The 12570-nt window shown below is 36.6% G+C and overlaps 1 protein-coding gene across 1 annotated transcript in view; it reads right to left on the bottom strand.

Moving 5' to 3' along the window:
- Window positions 1-4719: 4719 nt before the first annotated feature.
- Window positions 4720-12570, bottom strand: part of TM9SF2 (transmembrane 9 superfamily member 2) — a 56056-nt gene continuing 48205 nt past the window's right edge. The window contains exons 16-17 of the mRNA XM_015557482.1: window positions 8334-8505; window positions 4720-5410 (exon numbers count right to left, since the gene is read on the bottom strand). Coding sequence (XP_015412968.1) covers window positions 5343-5410; window positions 8334-8505 — 240 coding nt within the window. The 3' untranslated portion in view covers window positions 4720-5342. The remainder of the gene's footprint in view (window positions 5411-8333; window positions 8506-12570) is intronic.

Below are 12570 nucleotides of genomic sequence, written 5' to 3' on the forward strand. Positions count from 1 at the left end.
TACATGTGATGCACCATTAGCTGGGGTCTGACAATGCTTTTGGTAGTTTTTGTCATCATGTACTGACTGCGGATAGTTGAGCTTTGGAGCAAGAGTTTCTTCTTTAACCCCTTCCCCAACAATTTTTTTGTTAAAAACGTTTCTTTTTCAGACTAATTTTTTTATTTTGGTTCTATATAGTATTTTTGATGCTGGTTATGAAAACAGTTTGTAACTCGTCTTCCTATAAACCATATTTTTTTTTACCATATTTTCTTAGTATACTCGTCGACGACTGAAAAAGAACATTTTGTGAAAACGAGTATACACGTTTCTGCCGGGGAAGGGGTTAAATTCCTTCCCCATATAGGTCCTAAGAGGTGGTTTATACCACTTTACATATTAAATATCAATGAGGTGTCACTTTTAAGTATTGCTTTGTGCTAATATGCTGAACACACTGTACACTAAAAACACAACCTTCAAAGTTGCTTTCATAAAACCCTCACACCCATTTTGAAACCAAATACTATTAACATTGCCAGTTAAATAGGTATCCAAACACAGGTTTCAATAAGTAAGTTAAATATTAAGGTGGAATTTCTGGAACGATTCACAGGAAACCATTAACAGTGGTGTCTGCAAGGGCGAGAACTCAAGTGACTGAAGGATGAAGGGAGACTTGCTTTTCTCTATATCCTTTTGTACATTTTGAATTGTTTACCATGTGCATGGATTACCTATTCCAAAGGAAAACTGAATTAAAATAAGTGAAAATTAAAATAGATATTCCAAATCTGAGTTGAAACTGTAAATACTGAATATCCCCATTAAGGTGCCTTTTTCTTAAACCTTTATAATAAAGGGAAACGAGCTCTTGCTGTTTAAAAAAAGCCCACCTCCTCCACCCCAGCATTTCAATAGCTGCGTGTCATTCCTTTAAGGAGCAGTAAGCATGTGTGGGAGTTAAACATGCATTTAATCATCCCCAGGTCCGACAGAAGTGTGGCCAGGAGGGCCATCTGTTTTGTTTGAATGAGAAATGACCCAGCATTCTGATTTCAATTAGCCTCTTTGTAGCTTTATGTTTGAGCTGCTTCCACGGGGAACAGTTCAAACTAAGGGTAGAGAAGAGCTGGCCAAGTTCTGCAGTGCTGATTTGTTTAGCAACGGCCAGCGAACATAGAACAAGTGTACAAGACAATGTAGCTGGATGCACATTAAGATGCATAATTTTATGGACTCAAAATAGCATGTTCTGGAACCTGAGAGCTAAAGAAAATATTGAAAAGGTATCTTGAAAAGGTAACTCTAGCCCTACCACCCCTGTTTACTGCTGTACACAAGATAGTCCCAGTCAACATGCTACAACATAAATGTCTGACTGTAGCTTTAGCCAGAGCAGCCTTGTTCACTCGGACCCACCCACCTATGGTTTTCTTTGCTAATAATAACCAAAAATCTTTAGCGTATGTTTAGGAAGAAAATCAAACTTGAATTCTATGTAAACAATGTCACTGATTGCAAGGTATCAAAACTAGCTTTTAAACGTGAATGCAGTGTCATTCTTGACTTATATCTATCATATTTGTAATTCTTTTCAGAGAAATGACCTGTTTATTTATCATGGTCAATACCATTCATGTGGCCCAGTCTGCTTTCTTGCTAAAAATATCCAAAGGAAATAATAGGACCTTTTGGAGCTTGTGTTTTCTTCTTTACGAAATACGTAATTCTTTATTAATGATAATGTCAAATATATCTACAGGTCAACGAATGAAAAGGAAAGAAGATAATTAAATGGGAAAATGAAGAGATGAAGTTCAAATGAGCAGGCTGAAGAAATCCAATAGAATTTCTAAAGCTAGAGAAAATGTGCAGAAACAATGATTTTTAGTGTTACAACTTCAAGTCACATTGAAGGAGAAAACAAATCAGTAGAAGGCAACGGGTTTGGTTCTATCAAAGTAAACATACCCAAGAAAGCAAAGTATTATTTTCTACATAAAGATCTCATTGTAGGCACGATATAGCCACCATCTATTCTGGCTGTAGGAGAAAAATACAGATATGGAATTATATTTCTTCATGATACAAATTTACATGATGACACACCAGAATGTCCATCCATTAGCAGAAGCTGAGGAATGCATTCTATTAACAGAAGTTATTTATTTTGTTCATTAAAAAACAGGCCTTGATAAAGCCTAAAGTTAACGATTTAAAAATCTTTTAAGACCTGTAATGCCTTATAATTTTTAAAGTGTTTTGTGACTTGTGGCATTACATAATCTTAGCTAGTATATATGAAAGTATAAGGAATTGATAGCACAGATTTCAGGTATTTTCAAGTTAGAATAAAGGAACAAGATGCCCATTATGACCATAGAACAACTTCTGGGCTGTACTATGTACAAGCTATGTGTCCCTACATGGTATGATAGGCACAGAAAGGTCTACACTCACCTACTTCCCCCAAACTGTCTCATTACCTAAATAGCACTTTCCAGTCACTACAATTAAAGTACTGATCATATGCCACAAAACTTAATGTTAAATAGCATCATTAAGATTACTTTGGCCCTGGCTGGGTGGCTCAGTTGGTTGGAGTGTTGACCTGATGTGTCAAGGTTGCAGGTTCAATCCCCAGTCAGGGCACATGCAGGAATCAATCAATAAATGCTAAATAAGTGGAACAATGAGTCAATATTTCTCATTCTCTCCTTCCATCTCTCTCTAAAATCAATACATTAACAAAAAATTTTTAAATTATGTGCTGACATTAAGATTATCAAGTTAGCCAAGAGTTGGGACACTTAAAAAAAAAAAAAAAGACACAAATTCTGAAGTGACAAGAGGAAAACTAAACCAGAAGCACGTGACTGCCTTTCGTGTTCATGGCACCATGACAACCAAGATGAGCTGGAGACCATGTTCCAATGAGCTTACTTGTAATCTTAGTGGAGGGTAGACAGACATCTGATAATTACATTATAAACTATGAAGGAAGAGGTCTTTATTAATGAGGGTTTTAAAAAAACCTTTCCAAGCAGCTGAGGTTCACTGGTTATCCGAGCAATTCTGGTCCTATCAGCAGCAGGATATAGGTCCCGGCCAGAAGCTCTTTATCCTTTGGGCGGTCATTCTCCACAATCCCAAGAAGCCCAGTCGCTGTGCTCAGAGCACAATGCAACCCAACTGTTCTCTTCCTGGGGTACACTCAAGCTAAGGACAAGGCTCCGGAGCTTCTACCAACCACCTCACACGCCTAACCAGTGTGCTTTTATCCCGGAGAACTTCCTAAACACAACACAGCCGCTGACTTAAGAAGTCATGATAAAAGCCATGGAGAAGTGGCCTTTTCTTCCACTACCTTCCTTGCCACTGGTCTTGCCTTTTCAGTCTCCTTCCTCATCCTCCCTCTAAGTCTTTTCCTTTAATACTTTTATTTTCCAATTGCCTCTTCATTGCATAAGTGTGAATATGGCTACTTCAAAGTGTAAAGAAAAAGAGAAAAAAAGTTACATCAAAACGGTAAGTTGACTATTTTAATCACTAAGCTAATTGTTCCTGAAGGAAAAATAAAATTGAAGAAACTTAACTTTGACCAATAAAACTAAGCCTAGGGTCTGAATCTGAAGATTTTATAAAACCTCTATTTAGTCAACCAGACTATTTCAATGATACCTTAAGAGTATTATATATAAAAATCTAAGTATTCTGCAAGAGATATATAAATTTGAAAGGAACTTTTCTATCTTAAATATACTATGTCAGAGATTAAAAATAACTAAAGCTCCTTCGCTCTTTAAAACTAATAGGCCAGTTTTTAAAAAGGATATCAACATAAAATTATTGAGCAGGAACCCACCAACATCATGTGAACAAAAGCAAGTAATTTTAGTTATAAGTTTAATGACAGTATCTGACTTGCTTTCATAAGCAGCAAGCCCTGAGCCCCTAAAATGCAAGATAAATATTCTCATAGATAAAAGCAGATTAATGTTTCTGAAATTCCAAACTTCTATATTCCACATGAACTGCAATTAATCAGAAGTATGTGAAAGAGAAATAGTTATTTAACTCTAAGAAAACTGTGAAATCCAAATTAAGACAATGTAATAATAAAGAGGAAGATTTCCCAGTCATTGATAATCATAAAAATCGACTTTTAAAACATAAAAAATGCAGTCTTGGCTGGTGTGGCTCAGTTGGTTGGAGCATCATCCCATATACAGTAAGGTTTTGGGTTCGATTCCCATTTAGGGCACATACCTAGGTTGTGGGTTCAATCCCCGGTTGGGGCGCAGATGGAAGGCAATCAATCAATGTTCTCTCACATTGATATCTCTCTCTCTCTCTCTCTCTCTCTCTCTAAAAATCAATGGGCATATCCTCAGGTGAAGATTAAAAAAAAACAACCCATAAAAAATGCTGTATTTTGAAAAAAATTGGTCAGAAACAAAGTCCTTAATGACAATGTAGTAAGGCCCATATCAACTACTAGACTTACATCAATTACCTGGCTAGATATGCATGATTAAAATTTCCATTACTGCCTAGTGGTAAAAAATTTAGATTTGTCACAAAGCCCAGGACACTGGAATTTCATTTAAATCAAAACTCAGAAAGTGTTACATTAACAAAAACAGTAAAATCTGATAAAATCATGTAACTCATTTTAAAACACCATTATTTACAGATTCTCTTTGAATATATAACAGGTAATGATGCAATGAAGACGTTTTTACAATATTTATTAAGATAACAAATTTATAAAGTGAAAGACTCAGAGGCACATAGTTTAAAAGGCCAATACCATGGGAATAATGAAGTCAACACAGAAAAGAAAGTATGAACAATTACAACCAATACAGGATTTTTTTAAAAAGCCACATCCTCTCAATAAACCCATCATACGAATCATCCTTCAAAATTACCATGATAAAAAGTTATTTCCTTCAAAGAAAAATAATTCTTTCCACCTACCGAGCCTAGAAAATTCTATTTACAATGAACTGTCCGGTATTTCATCGGTATTGTTTAATATGGCCTCCTCTATTACTATCATTAGAAGTACTGAAAATGTTATAGCTATTGTATTTACAAATGCACATATTTAAATTTGCTCTTCATTGAGAACAACTGAATATATACTTGATCAAATCACAATACAAATGTTTTAGTGTTGAAAACACATTTTGTGGGGAAAAATGTATGGGAAGAGGTGTATTTAGAATTATATTGTTTCTGAAGGATTACTAGGCCAATAAGTCTGATAAAACTCAAGGTAGTCACAAAACAGATGTTTGTTGATGAAGAATTTAATTTATTTCTGTTTTAACTGGACACACTGGGCTTCTTCAGTCAACTTTCACCACACTGTAAATTTTGGTAACAAACCAAAAGCATGCAAAGAAGCCAATTGTTCCTATAAGAGAAAAAAGAAAAATAAATGCTTTTTCAAAGAAAGCGTAATAATTCACACATCAATGCTGATTTAAAATGACTGTTTCCTTAAAAAAAGCCACAAAACTAAAAACTGTTACTTTCCAGGAATATAACATAGATCCATGAGCTTTTTTGAAAAATATACAACCACCTGAAATCAAATTTCCTACAGAAATTGACAGAAAGAACTTTTTATACGATACGATTACCTGAGCTTTCTAGAATACATTTTTCTTATTACATGCAAAAGACTGAAATTAAGATGAAAAGGATGACAATTTCCCTTTCCTTTTAAAGAATGTTTTACCATAAAATGGAAAGATGCTATTAAAATTAATTCAAGGTCTGATATGACAGAGCATCAGATTCATAGAATTAAATGGGGATACTTTCTAAGTATAGTTATTGGGAATTATCGGTTTTCAGAGAACTATAATAAAATAATGCAGGAAGGCTTTACAAATTGTTTAAAAGCAATATAATTAGGATAATAATAAAGATGCACCCCCCTGAGAATGAGAGGTGATGTGGTACCAGAAGACAGAGCAGCTTTGTCATGAGCTGTGTATAACATCTTTGGAGTAGGCCACTGAATTTACAAGCCCATTTCTTTATCTTGTTTTAAACAGAGATAATTTTATATGCCCTGGCTGCCTCCATAGACTGTCAGGCAGAGTACATGAGATGATTCATGAAAAAATATATGCCTCGATTTATAGGTATCTTTATCAATCTAGATTCCAAAAAACTGAATGCTAGACAGGTGACAAAAATGAGGCTCTGAGGGATTGTCTATTGGCCCCGTGGCTGGTAAGTAGGACCAGAACTCAAATCCCCTTTTTCTGACTTCAAGTGTAGTACTTTTAAAAACTATACCATGCTTAGGTTTATTAAACATAAATTTAGAGACTCTGTTTTGCAAAAGGATATATACTAAATTATGAAACTGCCTTACATATTTTTAAAAACTGGAGGCATACCATTTTTTCCAGGATTACCCCTGAGAAAGAGCCAACAGGTGGGGATGCAGAAGAATACAGAAAGGGGACATACATATTCCTTGTGTAAGTCTAGTTTTCAACATTGTTTTAAATGTAATATAAAGAAAAGGTATTAAAGAAGATTTTCTAAGTCAAGTGGAGCATTACTTTGTAAAGCTATAAATGTTATTATACTCATTCTCACAACATACATGTACTGAGTACCTATTATGCACAAGTCACTGTTTGGGAGGATATACTGAAGGTATCTGAATATATCTTTTGATTATTCAAAGGGTCATTAGTAAGCTTAGCTAGGGATGAAGTTAGAGTTAATTTCAGAAAAGTAATGATGAAAACATAAATCTATTTAAACAACCTTGTTTAAGAGAAGGTATGTTAAGACGAGAAAAAAACATTTTATCACCATATTGATAACCCTAAGAATGTTTACTTTGTTCTTAACAAAATACTTTTAGTATTTTATCTTTTTCTTAATATGCAATAGATATAATATACATGCTTAAAGCATCTTTCTTTAAATGAATGAATATTGTTTTGTTTTGTAAAACAGACGGACTCAGATAAGGGTCTGGAGTCCTGCAGTAACTATGGTGTTTAGAAAACACCAACCTCATTACGTCTGACCAATGGCCTGGAATACAGAATTGATGTAAGTGCCTGAAGCTTGTCATATACTGATATAGCAACAGAGGCACTTAATAAACCTACTTAGTTCTCCTAAATGTTAACAGATGTAGAACATTTCTAATTTAAATATATTTTTCTTCTGGGCTCCTATATGTCCTCATATAGCATGCAACACAACCTTAGATAAAATTTTAGATATACATTTTTTGTGACAAAGGTCCCTCAATTTTCTTTTTTTAGTTCAGTCATTCCACACATGCTTACAAGCACCCATAGGGCTCTAAGACATAGGAAACTTACTCAAATGAGCAGAGAAAAAAATACATACATAAATGCCACTATTATATACACTGTACACCATTAGGTATTTGAATTTTATTTTTTTAATTTTTATTTATTCATTTATTTTTTAATATATTTTATTGAATTTTAAACTTGTAGTTTAAAACTTATAGAATAAGGGAAGTCCTATGATTATCTTTTCTTGATATCATTTATTCTCAATCTCATCTTGACTTCACCTCTCCAATTTCTACTTTACTCCTAAACTTAAGTAACTAGAGATTTTTACTCTACAGTGGGGTCTTGACTTACGAGTGTCCCGACTAACGCGGTTTTTGAGATACCAGCTGTCTCTCGGCCGATTTTTTGCATTGAGTTGATAGAGTAATTTGAGTTAAGGAGCTCCTTAACGAGCTTGGTCTCAGACGAATTAAACTCATAAGTCAAGGCCCCACTGTATTTTTTGAAATAGGCAAAATAAACTGATGAACAAAATAGATCCAGAGACATAGAAGCATGGAACAGACTGTTGAATATCAGAGGGAAGGCAGAGATGGGTATGTAGATGGGAAGACATCAACCAGGGAACTTGTGTGCATAATTCATGGACATGGACGGTAGTGTGGTGGGTACAGGGGCAGGGGGCAGGAGCAGGCTAGAAGGGGTCAATGGGGAAAGGAAAAGGACATAAAAAAAAAAAGAGCTTAACAGGGGAAAACATTGAGATGTACTGGTCAAGGTACTCTAGTACTTTTAGCACAACAATGACCCTGTTTAGACTTCTTCCCTTAGCTTCTGCTTCCTCACCTTGGTTTACTGATATTCACCGCACAGAGGGGCAGACCAGACTATGCTTGGTTGCACTGAGGACTAAGTATTGGAGTGCTGAGTAATAGAAGCCTTCTGGGTTTTATAGGGAAAATATTCATAAATAATTTGAATAACTAGCCTAAAAATTTATTAATTAAAAATAATCATTTAAATTCTTACCTGTAAAAAGAAAAAAGATCAAAACCATTATCATGGTATAACCAAAGTACAGAATTGTACTTGCTGTTCCGGTGATCTGAAGTTTTGAAAAGAAGTAGTGTATGGCATATATTAAGAAATAAACTGCAGTAAAGCCACTAGTAAGGAATGAACGCCACTGCCAATGATAATCCTAGGTAGAAAAGAAAAAAATCAAAGAACAGAATTAATTTCAAATTAATAGATAACATGTAGCAGAATAAAGTTACAAATCAAAGATAGCTAAGTGAAATAGCCCATAAACCTAATGTTTTATATTGGTTCCAGTCTTTTTCTTCTACTGAACTTTGTCAATTTCCCTCCCCACTAAAGAGACTAAAAAGCACTTCCTATCTTTGGTGGAGCTACTCAGCACTGGCTAAAACCATGTGGAAAATCTTAAACAGTTTATGAACAATGAAGCATTAAACTATATTTTAAAATGTATGCTTCCCAAAGAAAAGAAATATACTTTTTACTTAGAAAATTTACTTACAAGGCTTATTTACATTTACATAGTTCAAAATTAACATCACTTATCTTATAGTCTAGTCAACTATATTAGGAAGATTAGTCCATTAAGTCCTGGTTGAAATCCATTTTCAGTTATTACTAACACCTGAGGCCCAGTGCATGGATTCGTGCACTGGTGGGGTCCCTCAGCCTGGCCTGCGGGGACTGGGCCAAAACCGGCTCTCCAACATCCCCCGAGGGGTTCTGGTTTGCGAGAGGGCGGTTTTCAGGTGACGCACCCCGGAACTGGGCTCCCTCCTCTCTTCTCCCAATATTATGTCACTTTCTCTCTGTATCTGTCTCGCTTCTTTCATCTCACTGTACCCTAAAAGTTTGGAGGTAACTGACAATTTGTGGGCATTTAGCTGCAAAATGCAATTATTTAGCAAACAGGATTTACTTAGCCTGGAATCTAGTCGGCCTAGGGCAGGACACTGCTCAATGTCAGGCTCTTGTTCTGCCCAGGTGGAGTCCTGTGGCAGGACCATCCTTCTTCCCACCTGAGCTGCTCCTTCACCTCCTTCCCTCCCTGGAGGTTGCCCGCTGGCGCTAGTCTGCCCAGAAGGAGGGAAGCCCCGACTGGTCGAGAGTGGTAGCAGGAAAATTCGCTGCCTCCACTAGAAATCAATATTAACACATTGCAGACCAGTAGTTTTATTGCTAGCTTTACCCAGTGGCCAGATAAATTTCTATTGAATGAGTACAAAAAACGTTTTACATAAATGTTAAAAGCACGCTTTAAAATTAAATACCCATTGCATTTTGAAGTTATTTATTACATGTTCTTACAAGCTAGTATCTTTTTAAAGAATTCTCGTGATTGATGACAAGCCTTAGAACAGAAAAAATGAGAATTCTCATGATCCGTCTGCAATGTGTTAAGCGGATGAGCTGGCGTGGGCACCAGACGTTGGGGCTGCAGCCAGTAGGTACTGCACGTCTCAGCATTTAGCTCATCGAGTCAACAAGTTTCTGTAAGGGCCAGACCCACGACCTCTGCAATGGGTTAGAGGCCCAGTGGGGAGCCAGACCCGAAGTGGGGAGCCAATGGGCTAGCGGCCCGGTACATGGATTCGTGCATTGGTGGGTCCCTCGGCCAGGCCTGTGGAGATCAGGCAGAAACCGGCTCTCTGACAACCCCTGAGGGGTCCTGGATTGCAAGAGTATGGTTCTCGGGTGACGCACCCCAGAATTGGGCTCCTTCCTCTCTGGTTCTGGGTGCGTCACCCGAGAATTGCAGCTGCCAAATCACTGCAGCTTGGCAGCTCCTGTGTTGAGCATCTGGCCCCCGTGGTCAGTGTACGTCAAAGCTACTGGTCAGCTGGTTGCTTAGGCTTTTATGTATATAGATAATTTAAACAAGGTAAGTTTTTAAAACAGTTCTTTCTTTCATTTACTTATTTAACTTTTTTTTTTAGCTCCTCATGCGAGGATATGTTTACTGATTGTTTTTAGAGAGAGGAAGGGACACAGAGAGAAACATTGATCAGTTGCCCCACAACATATGTACATGTGCCCTGAATGGGAATCAAACCTGCAACCTTTTGGTGTACAGGACAATGCTCCAACCAACTGAGCCAATGGAGCCAGGGCTAAAACAGTTCTTATTTTTAAATAAAGTGGCTTATATCTTAGCAGGAGATCTGTGAAAGAAATACTTCACTATCTCTTCTACCCTTTTGAATATGTGAAAAATAAATATATTTGAAAAGCATACCAACATTTAAAAAATCCAAAAAAATCCACACAAAAACTAACAAAGCTAATAAACAAATTAGCAATGTTACAGGATACAAAATCAACATGAAAATCATTTGTGTTTTTCACACCAGCAATGAACAATCCAAAAAACAAACATTTTCAAAAACCATTTACAGCAGCATCCAAAAGAATAAAATACTTAGGAATAAATTTAACTAAGGAGCAGAAAGATTTGTACACTGAAAACTACAAAACTAAAAGAAATTAAAGAAGACTTAAATGGAGAGACATCCCATGTTTATGGATTGGAAGACTTAATATTGTTAAGATGGCCATTCTCTCCAATGTGATCTACAGATTCAATGCAATCCTTATCAAATTCTAATGTCCCCCCCCCACCTTTTTTTTCCAGAAATGGAAAAGCTGATCCTCAAATTCATATGAAATTGCAAGGGGCCCTAAATAGCCAAAATAATCTTCAAAAACAAGGACAAAGTTGAAGGACTTAGCCTTCCAGATTTCAAACTTACTACAAAGCTATGCTAACGAAAACAGTGTGGTACTGGCACAAGGATAGCATATATACCACTGGAATAAAATTGAGAAACCAGAAATAAACCTATACATTTATGGCCAATGGCCAACAAGGATGCCAGGATAATTCAATGAGGAAAGAAGAGTCTCTTCAACAAATGGTGCTGGGAAAACTGGACATTCAAATGCAAAAGAATGAAGTCGGACCCCTAACTAATACCATACACAAAAATTAACTAAAAATGAATCAATGACCTAAATATATGAGCTAAAATTATACATTAGAAGAAAACATAAAGGTAAGCTTAGGTTTAGGAATAAATTCTTAGATATGGCAACAAGAGAAAAAATAGATACAAATCAAACTCATCAAAATTAAAAACTTTCATATAAAGGATATTATCCAGAAAGTGAAAAGACAACTTACAGAATGAGAAAAATATTTGAAAATCATAGATCTAATAAAGATCTAGTATTCAGAATATATAAAGAACTCTTACAACTCAACAGAAAGATAAACAACCCAATTTAAAAATGAGCAAACAAACAGAATAGACATTTCTGCAAATAAGATATAGAGATGGTCAACAAACACAAGAAAAGACGGTGAACATCATTAGTCATTGGAGAAATGAAAAACCACAATGAGACCTACTTCAAACATACTATGATGGCTATTATTTAAAAAAACAAAATAAAAAAATAACAGTGTTGGCAAGAATGTGGAAAAATTGGAACCCTCGTGCAACTGTTGGTAGGAATGTAAAATGGTGCAATCACTGTAGAAAACAATTTGGTGGTTCCTCAAAAAGCGAAGCAATTACCACATGACTCAGCAATTCCACTTCCACATACATACCTCTCAAAATAAAAAACAGATACTCAAATATCTACACATCAAAGTCCATAGCAATCTACACTAATAAAAGAGAAACATGGTAATTAATGTCACTCCGCTACCCTTCCCATTGGCTAATCCCCCTGTCACTCACAGAGTAGGGCCAAGATATGCAAATTAACTGGCAGCCAAGATGGCGACCGGCAGCCAGGCAGCTGATGCGAACAGGGAGGCTTGCTTGCTTCAGTGATGGAGAACTCCAACGTTCCCTGCCTGACTTACCGGCCTCTCACCTGCAAATCTCAGCAACTATGTTGCGAATAAAGAAGCTAAAAACCCCCCAGAAACCTGCTTTACTCAGCGGAGCTTCAGCCAGCCGGACCGCAACATTACATCAAATACAGAAGGTAAACAAAGGCTAGAAACCTGCTTTCAGCAGGCCTAAGAGCTGCAGCCAAGCCTCAAAGCTAAAGCTGGCCCAGAATAAAAAAAAAAGAAAGAAAAAACGGAGCGGTTGGGAGCTTCCGTCCCATCCTGAAAACAGCCCTCAGCCCCTCACCCAGACTGGCCAGGCACCCCAGTGGGGACCCCCCCCCTGAATGGTGTGTGACCAGCTGCAAACAGCCATCATTC

This window comes from Myotis davidii, unplaced genomic scaffold (genome assembly GCF_000327345.1).
Source record: "Myotis davidii unplaced genomic scaffold, ASM32734v1 scaffold133, whole genome shotgun sequence".
NCBI classification, from domain to species: Eukaryota; Metazoa; Chordata; class Mammalia; order Chiroptera; family Vespertilionidae; genus Myotis; species Myotis davidii.